Below are 16,221 nucleotides of genomic sequence, written 5' to 3'. Positions count from 1 at the left end.
ATCGTCTATATTGACAGTTTTTAAGAGTTTTATCAAGCCTGAAAACAAATCGTGACCTGATTCATCCTTTAATGCGAGGTTTCATCTTGTGAGGGATTCACGCCGTTCATCTCCTTTCTGTTTTCAGGATCTCGAGGACGACGAGTACGAAGTGAGGAAGCCAAAGAAGCAGCGGAGGTCTATAGTGCGGACTCCCTCCATCACCAGGGTAAGAGACGTCAACAGTCACAACAAACTCTCCACCGCTTCTCTGCAGCGTTTTGCAGCAACTTCACTGGTCATTGCAGATCCGCGAGGCGAAGAGTCACGATGAGACGACGACGATGACGAGACGTGAAATTTCCTCCAAATACAAATATCTGCCTCTCGCTCGACGTGTTTCGTGCTCGTCTAGAATTTAAAGACCTTTTATTGAACCGCTGACTCGGGGTTATGAAGTGAAGCCCAGACAGCAGATGAAGCTTGATGCTGCTCTGTTACTGATTCACAGCAGTTCCGTCGACGCCCGGCCAACACGTTCCTCCCGCCGGTCCAAACGGAGGCGCTCTCGCCCAGCTGGAGCCGGTCGCTCTGGATAGGAAGTGGGTCACCGGCTGACTCGTCTTTCTTCTTGTGTGTTTCAGCAGCAGAACTTTAAGCAGCGAGTCGTGGCCCTGCTGAAGCGGTTCAGGGTCTCGGACGAGGTGAGACTTTCCGTCGTTGTTGTTGTCGTCGTCTTCTTTTTTGTTTGTTTGTTTTTCGATTGACCGTGACACCGGGTGTTGGCCGGTGTGCAGGTGCTGGACTCGGAGCAGGACCCCGCTGAGCCCCCTCCCGAGGTGGAGGAGGAGGATCTGGACCTGGACAGCGTGGAGTTCGAGAACCCCAGCGACAGCGGCCCGGAGCTGGACGACGACGACAGCGTCCTCAGCACCCCCAAACCCAAACTCAAGTCAGTGTTCCGTCACTCCTCAGTGGGTTTACATGAAACGTTAAGATCTACTGCTCGTTTCTGTTTGATTTCGCCTTAAACTATAAAAACGTTCACTTTTTAAAACGTTAAAACTTAAACTTTCTCTTCCCAATCATTGTTTTTTTTTTTTTCTGAAGTACAAAACACAAATATTTAAGTTTTAGTTTACTGGATCAGTACTCTCGTTACTACCCTCGAGCCATTTCTTTCTAAAAACCCATAAATATCGATTTTAATTTAATCCCGTTTGAATCAGATATTCACTGTAATTACTGGATTACATTTGTATTTAAGGTGAAAACGACTTGATGAGGTGGGCAGGTGATCTTTGTTGCTCATCTGTAAGACGCTGCGACCGAAACGCCAAGAAAATTGTAAAAGTTTCAAAGAAAATCTAGAAGTTTTTCCAACAGATTTCTTAATCGTAGCAGACACAACACAGACCTGAGCTGAGCTGAACATTTTCACTGTATTTTGCACCAGAAAGTATCATTTAATTTGGCTTTTTAAACTGATTGTTCGTAGTGAATGCTTGGTTTTGTTAAAACATGGGAATTTTCATCATGTAAACTCTTCACCAAAGCAAAAAACTTTACAGTTTAAATTTAAAGGTTATTACGACGCTATTTTACCGTTCCGACACACTCGAGATGGAAATGTGCTGCTTTGTGGCTCCTGAACTAAAAATGTGTTTGAATCCTATATAATGCAAAGATGAGTAACTTGGGTTGTATCAACATATTCAAATGTCAAACTTTTGATTAAAAAAAAAATGAAGGAAAAAAAAAATCCCAAATTTATATTTTAACATGTTTTAAACAATTAAATGATTTTAGTTGAAGATAAACCTGCAGAATGAATCTGCTGCAGATGTTTTTAGATGATTTATTTTGGGGTTTATTAGTGTCTTTAATCGTAATATTTATCGGAAACAATCAATGTGTTTAAAGTCCAGAAACGAGCAGATGTATGAATAGAAAATAGTTAAAGCGTATGAAGGCTCACGTCTCGAACGTAAATGGACTCATGAATCGTCTTAATATTTTCCAGTTCTTGTGTAGTAAATCTTAAATATTCAGACGTTTCACTATCGTAATTTAATTATTTAAAATGTTTGTATTGTATTAAAGTTTTTCTGATGCTTCGTTACATATTTTTTCTTCGTGGTCCTGATGCTTTAATATTTGATTAACTCACAGAAAGAACTTCTTTAATATATATATATATATATAATATATTAATAATAGCTGCTCTACATTCCGGGTTCGTCTGATGTGTGGACTCTGGGTCTGCTCCAGTGGAAACTCTCTGCCTCTCTGAAGTTTTGTTTTCTTAGATTCAGCCTCGGCTGCTTCCTCTCTTTCAGGCCATATTTCGAGGGTCTCTCGCTCTCCAGCTCGCAGACGGAGATCGGCAGCATCCACAGCAGCCGGAGCCACCGGGAGCCGCCGAGCCCGGTGAGGGCGCCGTTCCCCCGACACACCGTCACTCACAGCAGCTCTCACTGCTTCTGTTTAAACACTAATGACGGAACTAAGAAGCACTAATGACTAATCTCGCCCGAGGACACTGAAATGATGAAAAACCGGCTTCCCTCGCTCGGATTTTTTTCCCCCCACGTTGGTTTATTTGATCAAACTGCAGGATTTGTGGTGGAGGAACAATCCACTCACATTGAGTTATTAAAACAAAACAAAGACGCTTTATTACCTTCAGATTAAAGATCACCGGGACGCTTAACGTTTTATTATTCTCCACGCCTCCTCTGTTCAGATTGACCCAGATAAAACAAAGTGTGGAGGAGCCAAGTTTCCAGATGACGGCGTGTCTGATAACGCCTCCTTTGTGAGTATGAACTTGAGCTTCCTGAGATCAATAACTTCACATCGGGCTTGTTTATTGTCGCCCCCGGGTCGCAATCCATGGCGAAGGTAGCCGTGCGTTTCGATGGCTCTCCGCTCAAACGGTGTGAAATCATCTGATTATTGCACAGATCAGCCGGTCTCACCTCTAACACCTCTAACAAATATTGATATTGTGGCCAAATGTGTGACTCTATTGATTCTCGAGCTGTGGCACGTGTAATATTAGTGGTGCACACGCTCCCTCTAGTGGTGGGTGGGGGTAATTTCTCATCAAAATAGAGCCACACTTAGAAAATGAACATAGAAAAACACGATATTCACGTTTTAAATAAAGACCATTTATACTTTATTTGATTGGAAGCAGCTGTTATTCATGTTTCTGATGGTGATGTCAACCCAGCTGGCACATTTTATAAAAAGTTTACAAACTGCTGTGTTAATCATTTCATTTAATCTTTAATTAATTTCTACAGGTTTCTATGGTAACCGTTACCGTGTTACTGTTGCTTACAGCAGATGATTAAGAAACAAGAGGAATATGTGAGTGTAATAGTACTTGTTCATGTTTTCAGCTTTAACTGAGTCTGATCGAGAGACGATCATTTATGTAAATAATTCAGTGTTTCTGATGATAGAGTTTGTAAAAATGCCATAAGAAGAGAAATACATTAAAACACAGCAAATAAGGTAACAAGTAAGAATATAAAAGCTTTTTAAAGAAAGAAATTTATTAGAAAGCTTTAGCTAATAATGAAAATAATATGATTAATGAAGACTAAAACAATCTGCTCTTATTTTCATTAACATTTGCTTTTGCTTTCCTCACCTGAAGAAGTGAATGATTAACCCAAGCTGTGACTTTTAACTATTTAGAACCTCCAAATCGTCTCTGAACCTTCAGGTCAAAGTGAACAAGAGAAGAGAAATGTCGCTGTTGGAGCTGGTTTGATGTGATTTGATGGAAGTGACTGATCATGTGACTAAATGTCACTAAATGTTCTGAGCGTTCCATCTTTCCTCTGCTTGTTCCGTCCATCAGGAGCAGCCGGAGGCGGTGACCCCGACCACCGAGCTGGAGATGGACAACATGGACACGTTTTTAGAGAGACTGCCACCGAGTGGCAAGATGACCAAGACGGAGTCGCTTATCATTTCTTCTAACAGGTAGGACGCGTGAGGAGGAACCAAGCGGCGACTTCAACCTGCAGGTGGGGGGGTGTTTTTTTCACACTTTGTTCCCTCATGGTTCCAGACAGGAGCCCAAGCTGGCCGGGAGGCGAGGCCGGAGCACGTCCCTGAAGGAGCGGCAGCCCAGCAGGCCCCAGAACGAGAGGGCCAACAGCCTGGACAACGAGCGCTCCCTGGACACCCGCTGCCACCTGCAGGTGGGAGGGCAGAGCTGCGACACTGACCCGTCTCTCATGATCCCTCAGTGCAAATCCAAACTCGTTCACAAACAATTCTGAAGTTTTCTTTTTAATGAATAAGCAAGAGTACTTTCAAAAATATAAGCTTTATCAGGGTTTTTTTTTTAATTTTTTTTTTTAATAAAAATACAAAATGGGGCATCATTTGCAGACCCCAGTATTTCTTTCAGGAGCCCCGGTTCTTTACAAGCGATCGATGTTGCTTGAGCTGCGATTAAAACAGAAACTTTTATGCAGGAAATCCCTGAGAGACGTCAGACACACTGCAGATTTGAAGCAAACATGCATGGAAACTATGTATTAATAGGATAAATGGCACTTTCACTGTACATCCACCTGCCTTAAAGATCGCAAACAGTATTTTATTCCTCTTTTGTTAAATTTCTTTTTTTTTAGTAGGTCGGGCAGAGCAGTACCGCATCATCATTTCACACCCACAACTTAAATAAAACTCTGAGATGCTTTTCAGTTTAACAAAGAACAATAAATTTACATCAGATGTATTAAGAAAAACAATAAAAATCATAATGAATAAGGTTCTTTTGTTTAATTTAGGACTTTTGGACATACAAGGGGAAGAAACAACAATAAAACAAAACAGAAATGAGACTTTCTTCTTTTGAATTTTGATGTGTTGTAATGTAGGTGTACTTTTTATTTTCTATACGTGAAGATCTGAAAATAAAGTTCCCATTTTTAACCAAAGTTTTTCTTTTTTTTTTTTCCTCATTTCACCTCCTCAGATCCCAAGAAAGACAGTTTATGACCAACTGAACCACATCCTGGTGTCTGACAACCACCTGCCGGACAGCATCATCCTCATCAACACCTCAGAGTGGCAGGGCCAGGTGAGGAACCATCCATCCATCCATCCATCCATCCATCCATCCATCCATCCATCCATCCATCCATCCATCCATCCATCCATCCATCCATCCATCCATCCATCCATCCATCCATCCATCCATCCACCCACCCACCCACCCACCCACCCACCCACCCATCCATCCATCCATCCATCCATCCATCCATCCATCCATCCATCCACCCACCCACCCACCCACCCACCCACCCACCCACCCATCCATCCATCCACCCACCCACCCACCCACCCACCCACCCACCCACCCACCCATCCATCCATCCATCCATCCATCCATCCATCCATCCATCCATCCATCCAAACATCCATTTAGAACCATTACTGAACACTTTTAGCACATTAACATGTGGAGACGTCAAAGAACTCCAGTTACAATTTTATAAATTTTGGACAAGGGGTGAGAGTAAATAAGTTTTACTTCTTCTCACTCCTTTTCGAATACTCATCTGACGATGTTTTCTTGATTTATTTTATATTATTGTTACTGTTATTCATTTATTTATTTATTTGAGAGGAAAACTTTGTTGTTAATTTATTTATTTATTTTTCCTGATTTGTTTTCGTACCTTATTCGAAATAAACACTTCAATCAATCAATCAATCAATCCCATTTTATAAGTATTGAAATATCATTTTGGTATCTTTTTGCATTTTAACCCCATTTTTAAATATATAAATGGTACCTTCTAATAATCTATTTACTACAGTATGGAGCCCCTACAGCGGAGCAAAAAAAAGTAAAATAAAAGTGAAAGAAAGAATTATAAAAAAATTTCCTTTTTTTTTTCTTCCCCACCACAATTTCCTTACGAAGTCCTGCAGTAGTTTTTTTAATTAATTTTTTCTTAACTTTAGAATAATTTTTGTTTGTTTTTTGCATGTCCCTTTAGGTGCTCTGTAGAATGTGAAAACAAGTTAAAAAAATATTTCAATGAGATGTCTTAAAGAAAAAAGGATTCATGTGTTCATCCTTCATTTTTCCTCTTAAAAAAACATCATCCAGCTTCTTCATACATGCAGTTCTGGAATTTTTGGGGTCAACTAACTAATATATATTGACCCTTAGTGTCTTATTTATTAAAAACTCACTAGTATTAGTTGTTAACGATTAGAAAACACTTCACACTCTCAGTACGCCATCATTTTGGGTTGTTTTTTGTTACATGTGAATCACATTTAGATTCTGAAGAGGCAAGAACATTAAAAAAACCAAAGTATTTTACATTTATGAGTGTTGAAATTCTCCATTTTCTAGAAGAAGTTAAACAGTTCTTGTGTCTTCTTGTTGTAATTTCACAGTTTCACTGTGTTTTAATGAGTGGAGTGTTTAACAGGACGACGGTAACAGCCTCTTGCATTCGCTTGTTCTTTCTCCTCTCGTCTGCTTCCTGTCTTCTTCCTCTTCCTCTCAGTATCTTTCAGACATGCTGCAAAACCACCACCTGCCCGTGGTCTGCACCTGCACCACGGCCGACATCCAGGCTGCGTTCAACACCATCGTGTCCCGCATACAGAGATTGTGAGCCTCTAATTTCTCTCTCGTGACAAACTGTCGGGATTTTATTCACATTTTATTGTCGAAAAAAAAATCCCGTTTCTATTTTTTTTGCTATTTTGCCGTTTTACTCTCTATTTTAGATGTAAGTTGTTGAAACGTGGCACACTGGTGAATCCTGCTGAATCGTTTGGAAATCATAAACAGTCGTTCAGTTATTGTGACGCGTCAGCTCCTTATGTTCAAATTAAGAAGAATTCACTTTGTTTTTATTATGAAATAACCCAAAACACTGAAATTTAAAGGCATTTTGAAGTTGCTTGTTCTCTGTCATCATTTGCTCAAACTTTAAAAATCATGTTCCTCATTTGTTGTCGCCTCTTTGTTAATTCATGTTCCTGCTTCACGTTACTGTCTAGATAGAGCTGCTCAGACTGGTTTAATCCAAAAACAGTTGGAAAGTATTTGGATCAGTGTGATAACTGCAAATAATATATGTAGCACAACAAGGATATTGTATGTTATCCCCTTCCCCCCCTCCCCCCTCCCCCCTCAACTCCTCTTCTCTCTCTTCTCTTCTCTCTCTCTTTGTGCGTTCCCCCCCGGTCGTGTACGGCAGCCATGCCAACTTCTGACGGGGGAGGCAACAGGCGGAGACTCCAGGTCTCTCCCTGTTGCAAGACCAAAAACTGTTCTGACTCCGAAGGCTCTCAATCACATCATATTGTTGGCCCAAGCTGCCGAACAGGACAAGGGCGAAAAAAAAAAAAAAAAAAAAAGGCATTTTGAGGAAATGTGACTCACAATGAGCCAATACGTTTAAATGAGATTAAATCCGAATTGAACCGAAACTCAGATATCAGTTCAAACATTATCGACAAGCTTTTTTTTATTAAATTTTTTTTTATGACTGTGTAGATAATACTAGAATAACAAAGGAGCGATAAAGTGCACTGAATTGAAATGATAACGACTCTCACGCCTCATAAAACCGTAATGGTAAAATGAGCTGTGTGTGTGTGTGTGTGTGTGTGTGTGTGTGTGTGTGTGTGTGTGTGTGTGTGTGTGTGTGTGTGTGTGTGTGTGTGTGTGTGTGTGTGTGTGTGTGTGTGTGTGTGTGTGTGTGTGTGTGTGTGTGTGTGTGTGTGTGTCCGTCCTCCAGTTGTAACTGTAACTCGCAGACCCCCGTCCCCATAAAGATCGCGGTGGCCGGAGCGCAGCACTACCTCAGCGCCGTCCTCAGGCTGTTCGTGGATCACCTCTCCCACAAGACGCCCGATTGGCTGGGATACATGCGTTTCCTCGTCATCCCGCTGGGTTTGTTACTCGTCTACATTCCTTCACACTCCTTGTTTGATAAAGAGAGTCCGAGCAGAAAAGTCTCTGGACTCTGATCGGGAAATAACGAGTTTATACTTCCTGTTTTCAGGCCTTATTTTGTCTCATGTTGTGGTTTGATGGATTTATTATGCAACGATCTGATCACTTTTTATATTTGGTCACAAAAGGCCCCGTGAGTTACAGTTTTTGATCACAACACACTCTGTTAATAAGAAATAAAGTACAAATATTTAAAATTTATTTTAATACATTTTTACAAATCTTATGTATTAAATTGAAATTGATTCATTTATCAATTTTTTCATTTAAAAAGTTATAATTAATTCCTGTAAAATCTGATTATTCTCTTCCATTAACATTTAATTAGACAGCTACATTCCCTGGAGTAAATAAGTTCTTTATTTTAAGTAGTTTTTTCACATTTTGTATAGTTATCATGACTTTTTTGCATCAGACATGGATGAACTGGTCATCCATGAAAATAAATATATATATGCAGTTATATGTTTGATGGGTAATAGTACAATAAACATTTTCTTACTAGGTTTCAATCAATATTACTCTGTAATACTGAGTTTATTTCATGGTAATAAATGTCAAATGCAGCATATAATGAATCCTATTTTATTAGATTAGTTGCTGTAACTCTCATAAATGTTTATTTATTTGTCCCTCTGGTAGTGAGAATAATGTGTTTCCAGACCCGACAGTGACCAGATACTTGGTCAGAACCTGACTGATGGTTGTGATTGTCTCCAGGAGCACATCCAGTCTCCAAATATCTGGGGACGATCGACTACCGATACAACAGCTTGTTCCAAGACGCTGCCTGGCGGGACTTGTTTCACAAGCCAGAGGCTCCTGTTGTCGGTGGGTTTTGAACCTTTTGTTTGACCTTTTTCACCCCAGAGCTGAAAGAACTGCTTGTTTTCACGGGTCCCAGGCTGCGGCTGCCGATAGATATGTTATGTCTAAACTGGGGATGTGCTACCGATATCTACCGATCGGATCGGGGCCGATCGGCAAATCCAGCCGATCACCCCGCCGATCACAAAAAACAAACGCGGTCCTCAACGTCACCTAATAACCACAACAATCAGGGACTAGAAGCTCCGGTCGAGCCGCAGAAGCTAGAAGCAGGCGGAGCGGGGCCATAGACCTATAAAACTAGAGTTATATATAGTGGTTTATGTGTTTATTTGCAGACGTCTACTTCTAAATTTCTATGTGGTCTGTCTTCTGCTTTTTTAGTGTGTTTGGTGAGTCACAGCGCCCCTAAAGGCCTGGCATGTGTACTACATGCCCTGAAGCCTCGAGTTGAGCCGTGTTCATAGTGAGGTGTGGACGGTTGGTTGGGAGAAGGCCAGGGAGGAAAAAGATCGTTTTTTTTGTCGTGTGGATCTTCCTCAGTTTACAACAACAACTAAAGAGAAAGAGAAAAATTTTGATTCAATAAGTGAGTTTTACAATAATTTCTAGCTAAACAAAGCTTCTGCCAATAGTGCTTTTAGCTTCAGAAATCTTAGTCGCTCCAAAAATAGATATTGAGTATATTTGCAATAGTAATGTGAGTATCGGATCGGGAAAGTATCGGTATCGGCCGATACTCAATTCTGAAAAATCGGATCGGTATCGGGGGCAAAAAAGTGTGATCGGGACATCCCTAGTCTAAACAACCTAAATTATATAAAAAGAAAAAAATTACATGAGAGAGTTTCACAATAAAAGGCTTAAATTTGCGTATACACACATCAAATCGGTCGGTTTTGAATCATGAAACAGTTTTTCTAGAGCGACAGGAGTCGGAGAGTTCCGGTCATTCAGGAGAGTTGATTGTTCCCCGCAGCTCAGGAGAGTCCGGACGTGGTGTCGAGGGTCACGCAGTACATGGTGGGAGCCAACGGGGCGCACCAGCTGCCCATCGCAGAGGCCATGCTCACCTACAAGCAGAAGAGGTACGCCCCCCCCCCCCCCCCCCCCGCAGGACGTGACCTCATCAATTCAGTCGCCGTTTGGAGGCTTTTGTGCGCCGCGCCACCGTCTCTCCATCACTGTTGGTCTGCGTGTGCGAGCGAGGAAATAACAGTTTTAAACCTTCTGTTGTGTGTTTTCTTTTCTTTCTTTGAAGGAAAAAGAGCTTTCATTTTGATTTTGCAGTAAGGTATTGTGGTCGACGGAGTCTGTTCCTCACGTAGCTCGTTGATTCATGTGCTTCCTGTGCGTCCCAATGACCCCTCCCCCCTCCCCCACCCGACTCCCCCCCCACCCCCCCCCCCGCTGGAGCTCGCCACTTCAACAGTTCTTCTCGGATTAACAGCTTGTATTTTTGCAATCTGCATGAAATTCTGTTGCTCTACTCACTGAACTAAAAGCATGATTCCAGTTACTTTTCCAAACAGTTCATTTATGCTTAAAATTTAAAGTATCAAGTTACTTGGGGGATTACTTTTGTCTCTCGTAATGAAAATAAGCAGATTTAATGTGAACATAACTTTTATTATAGTGTGAGGCCCACAGTAGCTGATCTAATGACAGTCAGTGTGAGGAAGATGCTCTATAATCTGGATGTTAGAGGAGGAAGATGCTCTATGATCTGGATGTTAGAGGAGGAAGATGCTCTATAATCTGGATGTTAGAGGAGGAGGATGCCGTATAATCTGGGTGTTAGGGGCGGAAGATGCTCTATAAGATGGATGTTAGAGGAGGAAGATGCTCTATGATCTGTATGTTGGTGCAGGGTGATGCGCTAATCTGGATGGTATTTTGAGGATGATGCTCTATAATCTAGATGTTAGGGGAGGAAGATGCTCCATAATCGGGATGTTAGATGAGGAAGATGCTCTATAATCTAGATGTTAGAGGAGGAAGATGCTCTATAACCTGGATGTTAGGGGAGGGATATGCTCTATAATCTGGATGTTAGAGGAGGAAGATGCTCTATAATCTGAATGTTAGAGGAGGACGATGCTTTATAATCTGGATGTTAGAGGAGAGATATGCTCTATAATCTGAATGTTAGAGGAGGAAGATGCTCTATAATCGGAATGTTAGAGGAGGAAGATGCTCTATGATCTGGGTGTTCGAGGAGGAATATACTCTATAATCTGGATGTTTGTGTTTCTCGGAAGAATTTGATAACATTTGATAAGTAGTCAAATATAATCTAGAAAGATTAACCGCCAACATGCAAAAGGCTCCTAGAAAGTGAATGTTTATTTATTTGCAAACAGGATGAAAGTTTCTTCTGATATGATATTCTGATATTCTGATACGACACTTCTGTCATGTTCCTTGATCCTTCGATCTCTAATTGTTGCTTTTCTTCATAAAGTGCAACAGAAGTTTAGTGAAATAGTGAAACAGTGAAATAGTGAAACAGTGACTGTGAGACGAGACGTTTGATCAATGCTTGAGCGTCGACTCTTTATGAAGCTGCTCAACCTGAAGCTTTTAATCTCAAACCAACGTCCACATTCTGTCTGTCTTTACCTTGAGCTCCCAGCCGGGATGACGACACTATAAATTCTCAGTTTTCCTGTTTTTACAGTGTAAAATAATCTGTTAAAGTGGCAGCGCACCAGACCCATCCTGTGTTGTGTGTCTTCCTCCCCGGTGTTTCCTCTTCATCTGCTCCCTCCTCTTCAGGTCATCCATGTCTGTCTGTTATTCGTCCGGTTCACAGAAGACGAATAGCAATTAACTCTTTTTTTTTTTTCCTCCTTCATTTCCAAACATCGTCCATCGACATCCCCCGTGCTTTAAGTTACAGGTCTTTCATGGAGTGTACGATGCGTTTTTTTTTTTTTAGCTTTACAGATAAAACATGCAAACCTCACACAGGAACGGAACTTCCTCTTCTCTTGCATCCTTTGTTTAATTTGTTTTTTGACAAAAACAATGAGCGTCGTATGATATAAAGATCAATCAGCCTTCAGGTTTATGTATTTTATGTCAGAATTTAAAACACTATTCTTGCGTATCAGAGCCACCAAATAAGAAAATCCAATAAGTTTCATCCCATCCGATACTGAAAAGCCTGAAAATGCATGTTTCTAAACCAAACAGTCCATTTAAATGGATTAACAAGCATGTGCAAGTGATTACATCGACTTTTATGCAACGTTTGGATGGACTCTGGAGTTTCCTGCTCGTCCATCTTCTCCCATCCGACTCCACATTACCAGGCAGACATCTGGCTCTCTCTCTCCCTCTCTGGCTGCTCTCCGACTCATTTCTTCTTCTTCTTCTTCTTCTTTTTTTTTAATTCTGTTTTAATAACCGGGATGTGTTGTGTTGGGAAAGCAAAGTGTTTCCTCCTCTCTTCTCTCTCTCTGTAGTCTCTCTGTTTCTTCCCTGGGGGGGCGATGGCAGGTTTCTTCAAGGCAAGAGCAACAACCTCCCTCGTCATCCTTCCATTTAGAAGTCGTAGACCTAGAGCTCCATTCAGCCTATTTTCCCCGGGCAGCCTCCGGGAAAATAGTTTCACATAGACGTGTTTTTTTTTAAGCGTGGTGATGCGCAGGGGGAGCATGGAGAGGTTTGTTTTGGATTTAGGTTGGTGCTCTTCCCTCTCGTGATTCCGTAGTTTAGTTTCTTCCTCCTCCTCCTCCTCCTCCTCCTCCTCCTCCTGATGGACTTGCTGCCCCCTGATTGCCCTCTCCGGTGGCAGATCGAACCGAGAGCCTGCATGTTTCTGCTCTCAGCTTCTCCGATCAGTTTGCAGGTTTGAGGCCAGCAGCACGAGCAGCTGGAGCGCATGACCTCTGTAGAGGGGAGGAGTCGACGTGGGCGGGTTACTAATCAGTGTTAGTAACTGTAGATGCCACAATAATAATCATTTACTTTTCACAGAAATTTGCTTGTCGCCTCTTGATCTTTATATTTCCCGTTCGATTCCGTCCTCATTTCTCTTCTTATCTGTGGCGCGTTCCTCCTTTCTGCTCTTTTCCCTCCGTAGTCCGGATGAAGATTCATGTCAGAAGTTCATCCCGTTTATTGGGGTAAGCGGGAAAACGTCTCCTTGACACGCTCGGTACATTGGTACATCAATAGCTTATCTGCAGATTTTATTTTTATTTCTTTTTAGAGCTTTGTGAGTTTAAAAAAAAGCTTCTTTTTTTTTACAAACTTTTATGCAAACAGTGAAACTTTCATATATTTTGAAATTTTTTTTTTATTTTAATAGCTTTGTGAGCTTAAATTTAATTAAAAAAAAATTTTTTTTTACCAAATTTTATGCAAACAGTGAAACTTTCATATATTTTTTGAATATTTTGAAACAACCCCAACATTTTTTAATAGCTTTGTGAGCTTAAATTTAATTAAAAAAAATTTTTTTTACCAAATTTTATGCAAACAGTGAAACTTTCATTTATTTTAGGAAATTTCGGGAATTTTTTTTTTTAAGGCTTTGTGAGCTTAAATTATTATTTTTTTAACAGAATTTTATGCAAACAATGAAACTTTCATATATTTTAGGAATATTTTGAAAAACACTTTTTTTATGGCTTTGTGAGCTTCAAATTTAGATAAAAAATTTTTTTTAACAAAATATTTTTCAAACAATGAAACTTTCATATATTTTAGGAATATTTTTAATTTGTTTTTTTTGTGCATTACCTTTAACCAGTAGCATCATTGCCACAATTAAAACAAACAAAACAATTGTGTTTACTTGTATGTATATTTTCAATTTGGAAATCTCTGACTAAACTAAGAACTTTCCAATAAAATTCCTATTTTTGGGACATGCAGATGTCGATCTTTCAGCCAAATTAACGCACTTTTCCCTCCCTCCATCCAGATGGTGAAAGTTGGCATCGTGGAGCAAACATCTGCAGCATCAGGCAAGTTCAACTGAATGACGTTGAGAATATTCCAAAATAATAAAGAAAGAAAATCCTCGTTTTCGTTCCCATTCAGAGAAGACGGCTGATGTTGAATGGCGTTTCTTTCCTCAGGAGACTCTGATGATGCCGCTCCTCTCGGCTCCTCGCTGCTCTCCTCCACGCCTCCTCAAGTATCGCCGGCTCTCAAAGAGGCCTCGCCCACGCCACCCTCCTCTCCCTCCGTCAACACCAGCTTCTGTGCCTACAGGTAAACCAACACTCCTCCTGTCAGGCTGCACTAAAAGCCCACAGTTGGCGTGAGATTCCTGCGCTGTGTTTCCTCTGCAGCTCCGGCGGTCAGGCCGAGCTGATGGGGCTGCAGGTGGACTACTGGGCGGCGCCCACAGAGAGGAAGAAAGACGTGGAGAAGCGGGACTCCTCCTCCAAAAACACTCTGAAGTGCAATTTCCGCTCGCTGCAGGTCAGCCGGCTGCCACTAGGGGGCGCAGAGCCGAGCACTCAACCCTCCATGTCCATGACTGTGGTCACCAAGGAGAAGAACAAGAAGGGTACGCCCGCTCAGACAAGAACGTATTTCCACCATTTAAATTTAAAGATCCACGGGTTTGTTGACGTCTTAGAAAGTCCCAAAGTTTCCCGAGGCATCGAGTCACAACATCTCGTTTGTGGACGATTTCAATTTGCACTGGAAAAACAAATAACGATCAGTTTGACAACATTTCACACTTTTCCCCTTTTCTTTTGTTGTTTTTTTTTCCAGACTGAACCGATGAAATGTTGATTCAAATATCAGACAAATCCGTACTGCATAAAGAATAGAACTATATATAATATTTTAATCAGTTTCACTCATTTTAAGTCTTAATTTTACCCATAAATAACATCTAACGATGTTAATTCATGCTGATTTGAAATAGTAGTAAATACAAAAAAGTTAGAAACTATTTTCTGTTTCTATAAGAGCTAAATAATGGAATGAACACACGGCGTAACTGGCTCCGGTCTTTGTAAATCTGACTTAAAAAGACCAAATATCAGCGCATTCGAATCCTCAGAGAAGAAAAGGATTGAATCTGTTGTTCACTGGATCTCTTGTGTTTCCCTCTCAGTCATGTTCCTGCCAAAAAAGAGCAAAGACAAGGAAGTGGAGTCGAAGAGTCAAGTGATCGAGGGCATCAGCCGCCTCATCTGCACTGCCAAGCACCAGCAGACCATGCTCCGAGGTCTTGTTCTTTTCTTCTACTCCTGGAACAAAACACACGTCCTCTCATAGTTTCTCTACGATGACACAAGCTTATTTCTGCACTCAAACTGTGACAGTACCGTGGAAACTTCTGGCCGGTTGCCGCCGGCTATTAAAGACTCAAGATCATCATCTTCAGCTGTAGAAAGGATGAAATTAATGAAACAATGAAGTGAAATATTTACAGGTGGAACATGAACACACAGCAGGAAAACATCATTTTCAGCAGTTCAGTCTTCGCCATGTTGATGGATTTACTATATATTCTGCACATCTACTTTTATTGTAGTTTTTACAAAACCCTGTTGTAAAACAGTTTAAAACAAAATCACCCAGAATCTGCAATGTAAATCTTTAATGTTGCTAAAAAAAAAGAAAGATAAACGGTCAAAGATAGTTATTGATAAAGTGCAGTTAACATGTTTTGTCTATTTTACACTTTGCAGATCGAGTCTGAGCAGTTTGAACTTAATTGTTGGGCCAGTCCTGATGTTTGACACCCCTCCTATAAATACTCACTGTCGCTAAGTAGTTAACCTTAAATATAGATATAAAAAAAATTAAACACCAACAGAGACGTACAGTGAACAATTAGGACGAAACAAACTGGTGTCAATAGAAAGTGAACATAATCACTCTGTGCAAAGAAAAGAAAAATACTATTGAGTTACATGAGTGTTTTTAATGTTTGCTCATGCTTTCCCTTCTTCTCTGCTGATGCACGCCACTTATTATAAAGTCTTTAAGAAGATGTTGAAATTTAATCGAACAAATTTGCAATATGAATCTTTAATTCTGCGAAAAAAGAAAAAAAATAGGAACTAATCCTCCAATAAGAACCCAGAAGAACAAGAAGAGAAGTTCGGCTGTGACGTTCATCCAGCTGCCGAAAACAAATCGCTCGTTCGGCAGGAGAGTTGTCGAACTCGCAGGCCACGCCCCCTCACTGCAGGACACGCCCCCTCACTGCAGGACACGTCTGTGAAGCGGCGTTTTAACCCTCACAGCTTATTTCTCGCTTGAAATGTTTCCAGAAAGAGTCTGTGTCCAAGCCGCCATGTTGGTCCGGTTTTAACTGCAGGAGACGACAACCCTGGGTGATGCGTTCAGGGGCATCACGTAACTCCGATAACCAGACCAACTTTGCGGCTTGGACACCCAATTTT

At 41.0% G+C, this 16,221-nt stretch overlaps 1 protein-coding gene across 1 annotated transcript in view; it reads left to right on the top strand.

The window, feature by feature from the left end:
- pacs2 (phosphofurin acidic cluster sorting protein 2) overlaps nucleotides 1–16,221 on the top strand; it is a gene marked incomplete at its 5' end in the record, with an annotated part of 60,513 nt that overhangs the window by 43,580 nt on the left and 712 nt on the right. Inside the window, 17 exons of the mRNA XM_080480033.1 lie at nucleotides 128–208; nucleotides 624–683; nucleotides 777–931; nucleotides 2,319–2,409; nucleotides 2,726–2,797; nucleotides 3,857–3,981; nucleotides 4,070–4,202; nucleotides 4,988–5,092; nucleotides 6,540–6,646; nucleotides 7,785–7,939; nucleotides 8,723–8,833; nucleotides 9,810–9,918; nucleotides 12,921–12,963; nucleotides 13,767–13,809; nucleotides 13,924–14,059; nucleotides 14,140–14,360; nucleotides 14,922–15,035. Coding sequence (XP_080336159.1) covers nucleotides 128–208; nucleotides 624–683; nucleotides 777–931; nucleotides 2,319–2,409; nucleotides 2,726–2,797; nucleotides 3,857–3,981; nucleotides 4,070–4,202; nucleotides 4,988–5,092; nucleotides 6,540–6,646; nucleotides 7,785–7,939; nucleotides 8,723–8,833; nucleotides 9,810–9,918; nucleotides 12,921–12,963; nucleotides 13,767–13,809; nucleotides 13,924–14,059; nucleotides 14,140–14,360; nucleotides 14,922–15,035 — 1,861 coding nt within the window. The remainder of the gene's footprint in view (nucleotides 1–127; nucleotides 209–623; nucleotides 684–776; nucleotides 932–2,318; nucleotides 2,410–2,725; nucleotides 2,798–3,856; nucleotides 3,982–4,069; nucleotides 4,203–4,987; nucleotides 5,093–6,539; nucleotides 6,647–7,784; nucleotides 7,940–8,722; nucleotides 8,834–9,809; nucleotides 9,919–12,920; nucleotides 12,964–13,766; nucleotides 13,810–13,923; nucleotides 14,060–14,139; nucleotides 14,361–14,921; nucleotides 15,036–16,221) is intronic.

This window comes from Lipophrys pholis, assembly GCF_963383615.2.
Source record: "Lipophrys pholis genome assembly, chromosome: 14".
In the NCBI taxonomy this organism is placed as follows: domain Eukaryota; kingdom Metazoa; phylum Chordata; class Actinopteri; order Blenniiformes; family Blenniidae; genus Lipophrys; species Lipophrys pholis.
Note: the sequence above shows the minus strand (reverse complement) of the source record. Positions and strands in the feature narration are given on the sequence as shown.